This window comes from Pezoporus wallicus, unplaced genomic scaffold, assembly GCF_028554395.1.
Source record: "Pezoporus wallicus isolate ANWC-B61680 ecotype Strahan unplaced genomic scaffold, APGP_CSIRO_Pwel_v1 contig_3952, whole genome shotgun sequence".
Lineage (NCBI taxonomy): Eukaryota > Metazoa > Chordata > Aves > Psittaciformes > Psittacidae > Pezoporus > Pezoporus wallicus.
Window position 1 is genome coordinate 14220506 of NW_026635034.1, and position 14102 is coordinate 14234607.

Genomic DNA, 14102 nt, shown 5'->3' on the forward strand with positions numbered 1-14102 from the left:
TCACCTTTTTCAAGCTAGCTTCTGAATTAAGTTTTTTCAGAAAACTCATGAGACAGCATTGCAAATAACGTTACACATACCAAATTTTCACCAGAACATCCACTGTTTCAATAGATTTAGGAAGACATATTCAAAGATACAAGTGAATTCCAACTCAGTCAGCCCATTGTTACCAACAGCGCTTTTGTTTCCAAACTTCAGAAAGATATAAAACTTCAAAGCTTACTACATACAAGAACAACCCATACAAATAGCAAAAATTTTGTATCTGAATACTGATACAAGCTCAGGGATCTACTGAACAGACACTTCTAGAAAACAATACGACACTTACTAGTCTTGTAGACAGTGCTGGTATATGGCAGATGCCCTGAGAATTGCCCATAAAGGCAGTCCACTTGCCTAGCATTCACAATCCTTTGTATCAAGAGATGACTCTCACCCAATAAAGGCACTACACCATTTTTTAAAGCCCAAATTCTCTGTTTATGCAGACAAATCTTTTATCATCTTTCAAATACTTTCTCTGTTTTATCTTGGAGAGGGAAGTATACTGTCCTTCCAAAGCAGATCACATTATTGGCACATGTGACTAGTACTTACTACCAGCTGTCATAACTTCATGTTCTCTTTCCTCCTCTTCATCTTCCTGTTCTGGGTGTCCTTCTTCTCTGTCACGTTCTGCCTGCTCCTCCATTTCTGCTTCCTCATCAATTGTACGAGTAAAAGGATGCTCTTGAGTATCAACATCAGCAGATTCTTGGTTATCTAGCATCTTGATTAAAGAAAATAAAGTGAAATTAATTCTCACCAATATAAAAGATTAACATACAAGAAAGGACAGTCATTTAATAAGCTTTTATCCTATCAAAAATATAGCTTTGATACTGTGTGAAATAAACAAAGCTGTTTACATTCAAGGCTTTAAATACAGAAATAGCAAAATTTATTTTTTTTAGTAACTGTTACTCAGATTAACTGAAGAAAAATGCCTCTTTGCAATGCTTACTAAGCTCTGTTGTCAAACCTTGACACTTCAGCATCAAAGCCTTTAGCAACCATATGCTGCTGTTTCAGAAGCAGACTAGTAGCATCCTAGTGCCTTTCATTTCAGTTGAAAACTCCCACAGGTGAGGCAACATATATGAAACTACCATCATATAATATTTTCTTCATATGCAGTAAAGCCTGAAGAACTGAAGAGAGATTTACAGTCTTACCCATCTGTCTCTTGAGGATGATCTGGTCTGAATAAGTTCCATGTTCTTGCAGGCAAGCAAGCGACTCCGAACTTTATATACACAGCGGTATACTTCTGCCAAGGCTTTGCCAGGCTGGTACCTACAAAAGAGACACCCAAACTGTAAAACGTCATGTAACCCTTCTTTTAAAGATGGAACTTTTAAACGCAGCTGTAAATTACTTGCCTGCTCTCACCACAAGCTTGACTAAGTAGACTTGTATGTTTCAGGAGAGCTGCAAGAACAAATCTAGACACCGTATCGAGGAGCGATTCATTACTTAAAGTTGCAGTATCCCAATCTGAAAATAGAAAGTAATCCATCAAAACTGACTACCCTTTCCAACAACCAAATATATTTTTAATCATAAAAAAACTGACGAAAAATCTTCATCCACTTAAATCTTTATATTTAGAAGTAGTTTTAATGCTTAAGAAATATGTTTAGCATCAGTAACTCATAAATATGCTGCTTCGGACAAAGGTGTTTTAGTTTTCTCAAGATACTTCACTCAGACTCAGCCAAGAGCATGCACACAAACTGACACCAGACATAGAGCTGAACTCGCTTTCAAACTCTCTTGGAATTTCTCTTTCAAGCAAGGACATACAATTGGAGCTTTTTACTAAGAAACTGATTTACCTGGAACTTGTTTAGAAACACACCATATTTGAGACTTTCTGCTCTTTTACACATGATTAAAACCACATTCAGAAATTATTTTGCAGGCTCACTTAAGATAAAAAGGCCCTACCTCTGGCAGGAGAGCCAACCATTAACACAAGCACAAGCTTAAGCACAAGCTTCACTATTAATATTAACAAGAAACATTTTCAGGTCTCAAAATTAAAGTTTGTCCAGTGTTTTCAGAAACTGACTTTTTCACTTCAAAATATTTCCCCCCCATTTAAAAAAGAAAATACAAAAAAATACATTGTTTTACTATAAAATAAGTAAACTGCCAAGCAAACCTCCACAAGGCATCATCATTTTTCATGGTGAAAAACCCCAGTATTACTGTCCCACCTCCATAAAATATATTTGTAACAATTTGTTCTCAGTCAAATGTTATCCATGAATCCTTGAAAACTGCTTTAAAAATCAGAAAAACTTACCTGGCCGCATAGAGTTTAGTCTAAAATACAAGTTCCACTACTTTGCATTCGATGCTATGCTAACTGTCACGATACAACCTTCAGTCAGCTTGCTTTGTGGACAGAGCAGAACCCCATCAACTTCTATAACACGCAAGCCCAGAACCAAAATCATCCACACTAGCCCAGTCACTTCAGATTTTGCAGACAACCAGCACTGTTTACTGGAATTCCTGTTTCTGTGGAATTCTGCAACAGAACTCTGTGTTGCTTTCAACAGGCACATGATACCATCTGCTGTCTTCTTCATCTGGCCTAGTTTGGTCAGAGCTACAGAAAACTCTCTGGATTCAGCCGTGTTACAGTACAACTGCAATACTTAGTGGATCTCATTAACTGCAGACCCAGGAAGCCTGCGCAGGAACCCAACTTTAAGGCCATAAGCATGAAGAACCATTAATGCTGTGAGGCCAGCCTCCCATGGACTTGAAAAATAACTTACCCTTCATCCCATTCCTAACATATTTTGCAAGTCACTTTGCCTTTCCCCATCTCCTCCCCATCGATTTTTCCTTCTAATTCCAAGTTTCACCCTGTTCTACTAGGAAAAGAAAACACCAGTAACTGAGTAAGCAAATAAGAGTGTCTGTTTTCCAGATGGGAGGGAAAAAGAACATTGAAACATATGCTTGCCAAACACTGTCAAAATGTCAATGTCAAAAATTAGTAACAGTAAAAGCAAAAGAAAAATCACAGAACATGACAACAAAGCAAGTTTATCATGTCACAAAACTAAAAATCATTGCCGAAGTATGGGATTCTGCTAAGATGCAGCTAAAGCACACAATATGCCTTTCTCATACACACACACACACGTATATATATATATATATATATATTCAACTTCTTACCTTTACTAACAGCATAGTCTTGCATACTGATCCAGAGACTCCTTGCTGGCTCTTTTGTACAACCCAAGGCCAAATCAACATAGACTGTAATCTCAGGTCTCAGCTTATAATCAAATGGCTTCTGCTCCTCATTTCCAGATAGGGCCACTTCTAATAACGAGCTCATGCATTTATCTAACAGAAGGGAAATACCTAAGAAATTAAACTCTGCAGATTTTTATAGTCACATGCATCTATCTAAAAGTTCTTAAAACACCTTTTACTCTCCACTTTGTTAAAAAAAGAACGTAAGATCTTGTCATCTGCCTAAAAACTCAGATAAGGAATAAAGTGACTTAAGAGTTACAATTTACATAAAATCTATATAAATTTAGAAGCATTATCCAATTCTGCTTCAATAGAATAATTCTGTATCAATTCTACCTGATCTATATAGCCAAACACTCGCAGTTATTTTATGGACCCATTTCAAAATACTGTGTCTCGTACGTAAGTCTTGAAGTAGTCTACTCAGAATCAGAGGAAGGAGGAGATAGGAACTAAGACAAACAGGACACAGAGAAGCAGAAGCAAGTTCATTGTTCAGACAGGAAGGGATGACTAGAAATACTAATGCTCAGTCCTGTGACCACTTCTGGTAGATCAGAAGAATTTAAGTTTGTTATTAATAATATTATTTCTAATGAATAAAAATTCTACTATGCAAGTAGAATACATTTCAAAATGACTTTTTTAATAATTCCATTGAACAATGGAGCCCCTGGTGTGTCTGTTAAATTCTGGGCACCTAAGAGCAAAACATTAGTAGTTAACTCAGTGAAGCCTGTGTTGTTTCTTTCACTGAGAAACTGCAGATTTTACTTTTCTTCTGTATGCATTTCCATGACCCTTTTTAAACTACAGCATATAAACACCCATTTTCCAACTTTTTATATCACTACCTAAACAGACAAGAATGCTGAAAGACAAACTCTAAGTCCACAGGCTTCTTAAGAAATCATCAGAAATTTTAAAACTGAACATAACTATTCACACTGACAATTAAACATCTGTATTTATCATTACCTAAATGAGGAATATCCATTTCCACTCCATCACTGAAAAGTGGAGTTTTCAACCAATAGGCTGTATCTTGTTCCTCGGGGGACACAGGAGGTCCCTGCAGCATGCCACCAAGACACCGGCCAATAAGCAAAGCTACAGTTCTCTCTAGATCAACAAGCCATACCCAAGACTGGGCAGGTTGTGGTAAGGGCACCCCAGCAGGATCAATTAGTTCAGGTCCACCTACAGGTATTAGCAATAAAGTCACGAATTAGACACTGTTGCCCAGACATTGAAAAGAATTCTGCTCAAACACCTATTTTGTGCAATATATATTTATCTGCATTCTGGTAAAAAGTACAGATAAATTATATGATGGGAAACAGCACTCAATTGAACCACAATACTTTGCCAAAAATATCAGTGAGAAATATAATGAATGGCAAATAAGTACAGCCATTCATTTCAGTCACTTCACCTCTGGTTTTATATTTCTATTTCACTGGCACCAGAAAAATCTGGTGGCACATGTTTAGAAAGTTAGCAGGTAAGTCGTGATTGTAAGTTATAATTCTACTACAGGATGAAATGGAAAGCAAATGGAAAAATCCGGACTTGAAACTAAATAGATCATGACTAATTTATCTATTAGCTACATCAGGAGAAGTTCAGATTACACTTACCGTGAAGTGGCCACTGTAATTCTTGATCTTCCAGAAGGGCTGCAGCAGGTAACAGTCGATTGAGACGATCTAAAGGTGGCAACAGATCTAGCAGGTAACTCAACAGAGGACGAGCTACTGATACTGGCAGTAACAGTAATGAGTTGACAATCTGAGAGAGCATACTACCAGCAGCTGATACATAAATTACATCTACAGAGAAAGAAATAAATACTCTGAATTACAGTTACATATTCCAAGCACTATTTAACAAGTCAGAAAGAACTGTGGTGAACTGGGGTTTGTTTAATAATTATTAATCCATCCCAAATTTTACTTCCATATATTTTTAGCAATCCCCCCCCAAAAAAGTACTTTTAAAAAGAAATCTAGAACTAATGACACTGAATAATGAAACAATGTCCTCTCCATTCTGTACTTTTCCTGCAAAATATTCTATCAAAATCATGAAACAGATGCTATCCTTGGGGAGACAATCTCCTCCTTTGGGGAAGCTTGGCAGACCGTAGGGAAAATAAGGTATTTTATTATTCAATCTAAACAAACAAGAATTGCCCTAAGCTTACAGAGCCAGCATTACTGATTATTCCATGAATATTTACCTCTCAGTTTTTCCCCCACACTACCATTCCAAGAGCTTTCCTTAAGCAGTGTTGCAGAACGGGAATAGATATCTGTAGCATGAGGCAATAAAAGCTGAAGGTGCTTGTGAAGCAGGGCCACACTGCTGGAATTCTAGAAGGAAACAAACAAACATAAGAAATCTGTAAATGTATTTAAAGAACCCGTTATTTCAATCAGTTTAGCTCTCAAATATTCAGAAGATTTTCAACAGAAACCTTACAACATTCTGGTGCTCAGGCACAAATTTATTTTTCTCCCCAAAATGATAAAAATGAGGGCACACACCTCACTAACACTGTTGATATGGCAATAAGCCAGCAACTGTTTCTGCAGTGAGCATAAGAGCTCATGAAGATGAGCAGGTTGGCTGTTTTCCGATGATGATGTACCAAGTAAAAATTTATCACTGTTTTTTTCCAGTTCTCCAAAGGCTTGGTCCTATTATGACAAAAAGGGGGGGGGGGGGAGGAGAGAACAACTAAGTCTGTCCTCAGATTCTACAATACTATCGCCTTAAAAAGCAGCCCTGGTGGCTGAGATGATACTGACAAAAAGCATACCATACAATCTACGTACTTGATGTGTTACATTCTATCTTCCAAAACATTTTTGAGGCCAAAGCAAGAGCAATAAAATACTTTTGTCTGCTATAAACCCATCTACATTTATATAAGCTAAGTTAAACAATAAATACCACTATAATAATATTAGAACAATAACGTTAAGACATGATTTAAATTATTTTAGTCCACTTCAGGACAAATACATGTGGCACTGCTACTTTAAATAAAAGAGTGCCATTTTCTGAAAGCTGGGAAAAGCTTCTATACCTTTTAAGTTTTCAAAATTCATTACCATAAGAAACAACAACAACAAACCACCCAAAGCCTATACATACTGTATAGAATCCCAGATTTCTTAGAAGAGTCTTCATTAAGATTTCAGCTAGATGGGTATCCGGATGACTGCTCTGGACAGCGTATGTTTGATCAGACAGGTTTCCATAGCTTATACATAATGAGGAAGTGTCTGTGGCATCAGATGGTGAGCTATAGCCAAGTAGAGAAGCTACATGGGTGTGATCCTGCAAGCTTGTCAGGATAATATCCAATTGCATTCTCTAAAGAAAAACATTTAGACACCAGAAACACTCTTTGTTAATGAAGATAAAATAATGAGCTATGAAGAAAAAAAGCATCATGCGTAAAAAATGCAATAAATATATTTTAATGAGACATTCAAATAAGATGAAGGAGTTCAAGGAAAAAAAAAAAAAATCCTAACAGTTTTTCCTACAGATCTGTAGCATCAGAGAACAGCTAAATATACCTAATTAGATGACAACACCTACACTAAAAATTTGAGATTAAGAGAGATTAGACGCTGGACAAAATGCTTTCCCCAGTTTATTCTGATAATAGTTACTATAACAATATATTACAGTTGTCTGATTACATGGAGCTAGGAGAGGGTAATTATTCTAATCTACACATAGGAAAAAGGAAAAGGGCAAAAAGCAGGACAAGCATATATTAGACAAAAGGAGTTGGCAGATGCAGAGCAATGACCTCCAATTTCAGTAGTGTTCCCCACTACTGCTGGTTATGAATCCTGAAAATCCTGAAAATCCTGAACTTGCTCTTTGTCAGGGGTTTTAGTTTGTACTTGTACTAATCTACAGGAAGCTTTAGAAAATCAGAAGATCCTTCTTCATAGTGTCAGTGTAAACTGGTCTATTCCATACTGAATAAAATACATCATTGGACCAGCATCCTATGTGTACAGAACTAAGCTATAGTTTTTCTCATTTTTTAATCTGATACTACTGCTGAAGCTTCAGTTCCTACTGCTCTCAAGTACAGGAACAGATGTTCCTTGAATTCCTTTCCTTCCATCTGCTGGATACTGGGCAAGTCTCCGAACTTTATTAATTCCTATTCCTTAATTCCAAATTGCATTAATTCCTATTTTTTCCATTCAACAAACAGAAAAAAAGGTACATCCCAGTCATCTTTGCAAAGGAGGGTGAAATCCATGTAAGAAAAGCATTATACAAGTACTCTTCCCAGAAAATAATTAATTTTCTGTTACCAATACTTTTTAAATCAGGGTACTATTCAAAAATATCTAATCTTTAAACTTGTCTAGCTACTCTACTACAACAATTTTTAACCTTTCTGTAGTCAGCCTTCACTTCAGAAAACATGTACTGCTCCCTGCCTCATTAGATTCTCATTTAGCCAGGCTACCTACAGATTCTGTTAAGCTGGGCTTTGCACTGCATGTCACCAATAACATGCTTGCACTCTGCAAAGGAGGCTCACCTCACTGTTCAAAATGTTTTAGACAGGAAAAAAAGTAATGAAATACACAGCTGCTTTCAACGCACAGCATATCTGTCTTGACCTTACCTGTCCTTTTGATAAGCTTTCCCATCTATCAGGACCTTGGGGTAGAAGAGAATGTAGCAATTCCATCCTCTCTCGCAATGGAGGAAGTAGCATAGTTGCTCCTACTGAGAGAGTCTCAATTACGACCTAAAATCAAAGTAGCAGAAAATACTTATTCAGTGTGCGTTGAGAAACACACACCTTCAACTCAACTGTACCTTTAAAAAAGATAGTATACCACACATGATATATCCAAATGTCCACTTAATTTACCATCAGTATTCTAATGCACAATAGCACGTTAATCTTTTGTCCTGTGGTGCAAAGATATCTGGTACACTGAAGGAGTGAAATGGGACAAACAGCTTGTCAAAGCAATAAAAAGTTCTTTGTAAGTTGCTATTTCCTGTAAGAGTGCCACCTTAGGAGAAGCTACTCAAGTTAATTCCTCAATCCACATTAACTATTAAAAGCAATAATAATTGTTACAAAAAATTGTTACAAAAGCAGCTTTTTGAAATTCTTGTGTCACTCTCCTCTGCCTCCAGATCATAACAACGTAGTGATGGTGATGAAAATTGTTTAACTTTCATGAGTAAAACTGGAAAGTCAGAATTGTGTTCAGAGTGCCAAGTTCAGAAAGTTGGATAAAATTACACAAAGAGAGATAGAAAAGAAAGGAGGAGAATTTTCACATGTGCCGAAAAAAGCATAGCTTACCTCCTGAATTTCATCAGGGACAGAGGAGTCCATCAGTCTAAATAACAGATTTCGAAGAGGACCAGCTTGCCGGCCAAGAATGCTTGTAGCTACCCCTCCAGCCAGTGCAAGTGCAAGATGATTAGAAAGCAACTTCAAACACAGTTTAAGAAAATTGTGATGTTCCCTGTAAAAAGAAATATATCCCTGTTAATATCTCCCATTCTTAGCCTTACTCCCTTTCACTTACTCAGGCTCTAAGCTTTTAACTCTCATTTGATTCTGCATACCAGAAAGGTAAGTAAATTCCAACTGGGACATTAAAGAAACTCCCCTGAAAACCTACTGCCAATGTGTTTATAGGAACAAAAAAATCAAAACTAGAATACAGAAAAGTGTCTTTGTGAACAACGGTTCCAAGAGGAATTCAGTTCACAAAAATAGTCCCATGAATTAGGAGGCAAATCATCCCCAAATACACCAAAAAAGATATTCCTCACAAAAGGGGGGGGGGGGGAGGGGAAGGGAAGTAGTAATAAATGCAATCTTTTCTCGGAAGACTTAGGACTAAGCCATGCAACACTGCTGTAAAGAAAAAAATCTGTAAGTATCTGTAACATGCATATGCAGTATATACCTTGATGAAGGAAAAGGAAGCGGGGGAATTTCACTGTTAATTTTGTCACAGTAGTGCTCAAGAAAAGAACGAAGATGCGAAAAGGTACTTTCTTCAAGGTCTACGCAATAAGGTCTGTGCCATGCCACAACTTGCCTGGAATCAAACATCAAAGTTAATTAACTACTGAAAATATCCTAAGTGCTTCAGTAAATTAACAGTGTCAGCAGGTTAAGTATACGCTTGACTGAACTCATTTTTGTTAGGACAAAGCACTATGATTGAGGCAGACCAACTTCCTGATCCTTGAAGGTATTTTCTGTTCTGTTTTCTGTAAAGTCCTTTATAAATCAAACACCCTTCATTTATGAACAAAACCACAAGGTCATAAATATAATGCCATATGTATTTAACCTAATTTGTGCAGAAGCTGACCAGTACTCACAAAGCTGCTTTTAGTACAAATGCTAAGAAAAAAAGAGACTTTGATACAGCGCTGTATTTGCGTCCACTATCTTCTTAACTGATATTTTGTAAATTAGCTCCCTTTAAAAAGTGGCACTTGAAATTCTTCCTGAATTATCTTCCAAATACTAACTTTTTCTAATCCTTTGTGTTAAGCCATATATAAATCTGAAGTTTAGCAGTTCACCTTAATCACTTGCTCATGTCTTTGGTTTAACAAAGTATTATTTCAGTTATTAATATTACCAAGCTATTCATTTCGGTACAGGTTTTTAGTTTAGGTTAACACATAACCATCATTCAGACATTTAAGATTAGAAAATTACTATATGGATTTAAACAAACTTCTCCATTTCCCAAAGTGTTCTGCTTAGTCTGCTCCTTGATACCCTAAAGGAAACTGCCTAAGCCATAAAATAGTACTGACCTGTCAGAAGCAAAACTAAAAAATCCCAACTTGTTTTTCCTCCCACTGCCTAACTTTGTCAACTTTTACTACAGAGAGGTAATTTTTGTCTAACAAAATCTTCATAAAGGAAGAACTAACACCTTGGCGCTGTTCTGTTTTCGCTTGTCATCTGTAACAATTTAAAATGCAGGGAAGGGGGAAAAGAGGAGCGAGAGGGGACTCTCCAGTCCAAAACACAACAAGCAGAACACTGAAAATACAGGACATGGCGAGCACCTTCTGTAAAGAGTTAAAAGTATCCCAAAGTGGACTTGTACAAACATTTGTCCCCAAACGCCATTGTTACCTGTCCCTTGGCAAAGCTGTCCAGGCAAGGCTATGGGATGTTCCTGCTGAAATCTGTTGAATTGCAACTCCATCTAACCCACTTACTTTCTTCGGTTTAGTAATCGGACCAGTAGAGTTCCCCTGACCACACTGTCCCATTGAATTGTTACCCCAAGCATAAACTTCATTATCTAAAAAAATAAAGAAGTTAGAAAATACAGATACAATTGCTTTTGATCAAGAGGAAGATATGTATTTTAACATCTTATTCTTTTTACCATGCGAAAGTGCCAAACAGTGACTGTCACCAATCGATATATCAACTATTCTTGTGGCAGCCAGTTCTTCAATAAGCTTGGGTCGGAGAGCAGTTGCCTCTGAGGAGCCACAGCCAAGGCACGCACCACAGCCCCATGCATAAACCTAGAGCAAACACACCACAGAATAGCAGCAGGTCAAGTCTGTATTACTGGTGACCATGAACAAACAAAACACCAGATAACCATTTGCACAAGATTTGCAATTGAGCTCTCAACAAAACGCGCACAGTACTTTGATGTATCTAACATATATTTCATATAATCCCTATTTCTTCCCCCTACCCACTCAGATCACTGGCCAAAGAGCCCATCAATAAGGAGGCTGTTGCAAGAAAAGAAACTGCTACAGTAAATACCAACATTCTTAATCCATACTTTAAAACCTCATTGCCTTTGAATCACAGGGGGGTGACGGTGAGCCACCTGTACAGAAATGCTTGTTGTATCACATGTATAGACATAATGCCAGTAAGAGCCCTCATTTACACCTAAACATTTATCTCCAAGCTCTCTAGAGATTTGGGGCTGTTCAGCCTGGAGAAGAGAAGGCTGCGTGGAGACCTCATAGCAGCCTTCCAGTGTCTGAAGGGGGCCTATAGGGATGCTGGGGAGGGACTCTTCATTAGGGACTGTAGTGACAGGACAAGGGGTAACAGGTTAAAACTTAAACAGGGGAAGTTTAGATTGGATATAAGGAACAAGTTCTTTCCTGTTAGGGTGGTGAGGCACTGGAATGGGTTGCCCAGGGAAGTTGTGAATGCTCCATCCCTGGCAGTGTTCAAGGCCAGGTTGGACAGAGCCTTGGGTGGCATGGTTTAGTTTGAGGTGTCCCTGCCCACAGCAGGGGGGTTGGAAGTAGATGATCCTAAGGTCCTTTCCAACCCTAACTATTCTATGATTTTTCAGATTTGAAACAGAACTTTCAGTTAACACCTGTATTCTGAAGTACACACGCATTAAAAAAAAATATTAGATCACTTCACCACTCAGTCTGGTTAATGCCTTAAAATTTACAAGCATTTCACTGCTCTTTACTTCTAGAACCCACTTGGGTTCCTGAATTCAATTTGATTTTGCACCAGCTACATTTATTAACCTAAAAATACTTCATTTTCTGTGGCTAAGCAAGGCTCTTGAGCACGGTACTTTCACATACTTCAGCACATTTTGAACTACTCCAGCACATTGGCATCTCAGTACTTCAGTCATTATCTAAACCAGAACTTTACTGATAATTTAAGTACTAGCTTGATACTTTCTTGGCATTCAAAATAATAAACCCACACCATCTCCCCCAGCTCTCATCACTGGAGTGAAAACTTGGGTTTGCCTACCTGCCCTGTTGACGTCAAGGCAAGTGAAGACTGGCTTCCAGCACAAACTTTTCGAATAAACATTCCTTGCAAGGCTTCTATCACTTTAGGTTTATATACTCTATTTGTGTCACCATGACCAAGTTTGCCTACAAAAAGGAGGACACACAAGTGGAAGGGATTTTCAGTACATAAATTATGACGATTACAGGTACCCACGAAGATTCTTTCTGGATTTCCAAAAACATCCTAATGTATTTTTAAAATCAAAACATACTATAATTTTTATAAAACCTCATATATTGTAATTGCAGGAATTACAGACTTATTGAAACATATATTTATTATAGTTACTTAAATTTTGAAATATTAATTCCATATATCTGCAATATTCATCACCTGCTGGTTAATTACTAAAGCATTCCAGAGCACTAAATCTTTTCATATTTGGCAAAAAAGATTAATTTATAAAGTGGCTTGAAAAAAAACCCCAGATTTTCTGGATTTTTTTTCCCCAATAGCTGTGTGCATTTGTGTAACCATTAACATTGTAATTTCCTTATTCCTCCTTTAAGTTTCTCTGAAAACAGCTATTCACCTCCACAACTTCACTATTTTCAATCAATGACCTGAAAAGGAAGGACTGCCACTAGACCATGTCAGCGTACAGACAGAAAAACAAGCTCCAAAAGGAAGGACAAACACCAAATCAAATGTGAAATCTATTACAATGACCAATAATTCCTACAAAGGTTATGCTTTATTTCTTGTTGGTTTAGCTTTCCTATAAAGGAACCGCAAGCCTCATGATTCCATAACAGTATTTTAGTAGCACATTAATAATATCCAAAAGACAAATTGATTGAACTTTACTGAAACAGAAGAGCAAACTCCAATGCTCTGTGAAGGTTAAGATGCCTGTCCTGCTAAGATCTCTGTTTTCAACTGAAATTAGAGAAAGAAGGGACAGAGAAATGGGAACAATTCTATCTGTGCATGTCAGAGCCAGCTTTCGAAGGAAATTCAAATTCCTACCAATCTCATTAACCACCAACTTCATGATGAAATTTCTGTAGTCTGCATTCTCTTCTCTTCTCACACTAGACTAGGGAGCAATAATATAGCAATTTTAATCTGAGTTGTAATTTTTCTTCTAGCAGCATCACCAAATTTAGCTAAATAAAGCAATAACAGAAAATTAATGATCCTGTGTTTGACAAAGCAGCTACAGGCAATGAAGGTTAGAAACCCTTCATTTCTGAGATGGGAGATATCTCTTCAAGAGGCAATTTAAATGCAACTGTTTCTAGTGCATAAATAAAGTTACTGCTGTATTAAATGAGTTTATTTGAAAAAAAAAAAAAAAAAAAAAGAAATCACTTTTCCCAGAACTGTTTATGCATTCATTGAGCTTTCTGCTCTGTGAAAACCCTCTTCCTCCTGATAATCCTTTTTGGAGTCTATACTCTTGCAGATAAACTGTATTTAGATTTTACTTTGCTTTTACCTTTCCTTGAACAGCTAACAAATGATCAAAAAAGACAAAAACAAACTGCAAGGAGGTAGATGGAATAAGACAAAAATTACTACCAAAATGTTAGGTTTTCCTACCATTGTCTCCTCCTCCAAATGACCATACTGTTCTCCCATCTTTGGAGAGAGCTATTGTGTGTGAACTGCCACAGGAAACCTCTCCTACATTGCTAATATCTTTTACTAAAGTCGGAATGTTGCGGCTGTTGCTGTCACCATGACCTGAGGAGAAAAGAAAGATATTTTCTGTGAGGATTTAAACTCTATTTATGGGTTTGAATTTCAGTAAGATTTGCAAAACCCACACACATTATAATAGCCACAAATAACAATTTCTGTCTACTCTCTGCAAAGATCTGTAGTAAGGTTTAGAAGACATTCACAGTCAGTTTAACAAACGTTTCATTATTGTAAGGCATAGTCCAGAACACTT

The 14102-nt window shown here is 37.2% G+C and overlaps 1 protein-coding gene across 10 annotated transcripts in view; it reads right to left on the reverse strand.

Annotated features, from left to right (window-relative positions):
* Positions 1-14102, reverse strand: part of HERC1 (HECT and RLD domain containing E3 ubiquitin protein ligase family member 1) — a 95992-nt gene that overhangs the window by 55661 nt on the left and 26229 nt on the right. For 9 of the 10 annotated variants that reach the window (XM_057399653.1, XM_057399662.1, XM_057399708.1 and 6 more), the window contains exons 7-22: positions 13748-13891; positions 12158-12285; positions 10782-10926; positions 10523-10694; positions 9324-9458; positions 8708-8873; positions 8009-8134; positions 6496-6717; positions 5883-6035; positions 5576-5708; positions 4974-5165; positions 4312-4533; positions 3247-3420; positions 1428-1542; positions 1221-1341; positions 604-775 (exon numbers count right to left, since the gene is read on the reverse strand). In XM_057399653.1, coding sequence (XP_057255636.1) covers positions 604-775; positions 1221-1341; positions 1428-1542; positions 3247-3420; positions 4312-4533; positions 4974-5165; positions 5576-5708; positions 5883-6035; positions 6496-6717; positions 8009-8134; positions 8708-8873; positions 9324-9458; positions 10523-10694; positions 10782-10926; positions 12158-12285; positions 13748-13891 — 2520 coding nt within the window. The remainder of the gene's footprint in view (positions 1-603; positions 776-1220; positions 1342-1427; positions 1543-3246; positions 3421-4311; positions 4534-4973; positions 5166-5575; positions 5709-5882; positions 6036-6495; positions 6718-8008; positions 8135-8707; positions 8874-9323; positions 9459-10522; positions 10695-10781; positions 10927-12157; positions 12286-13747; positions 13892-14102) is intronic. The other variant, XM_057399723.1, reaches the window with a different exon arrangement.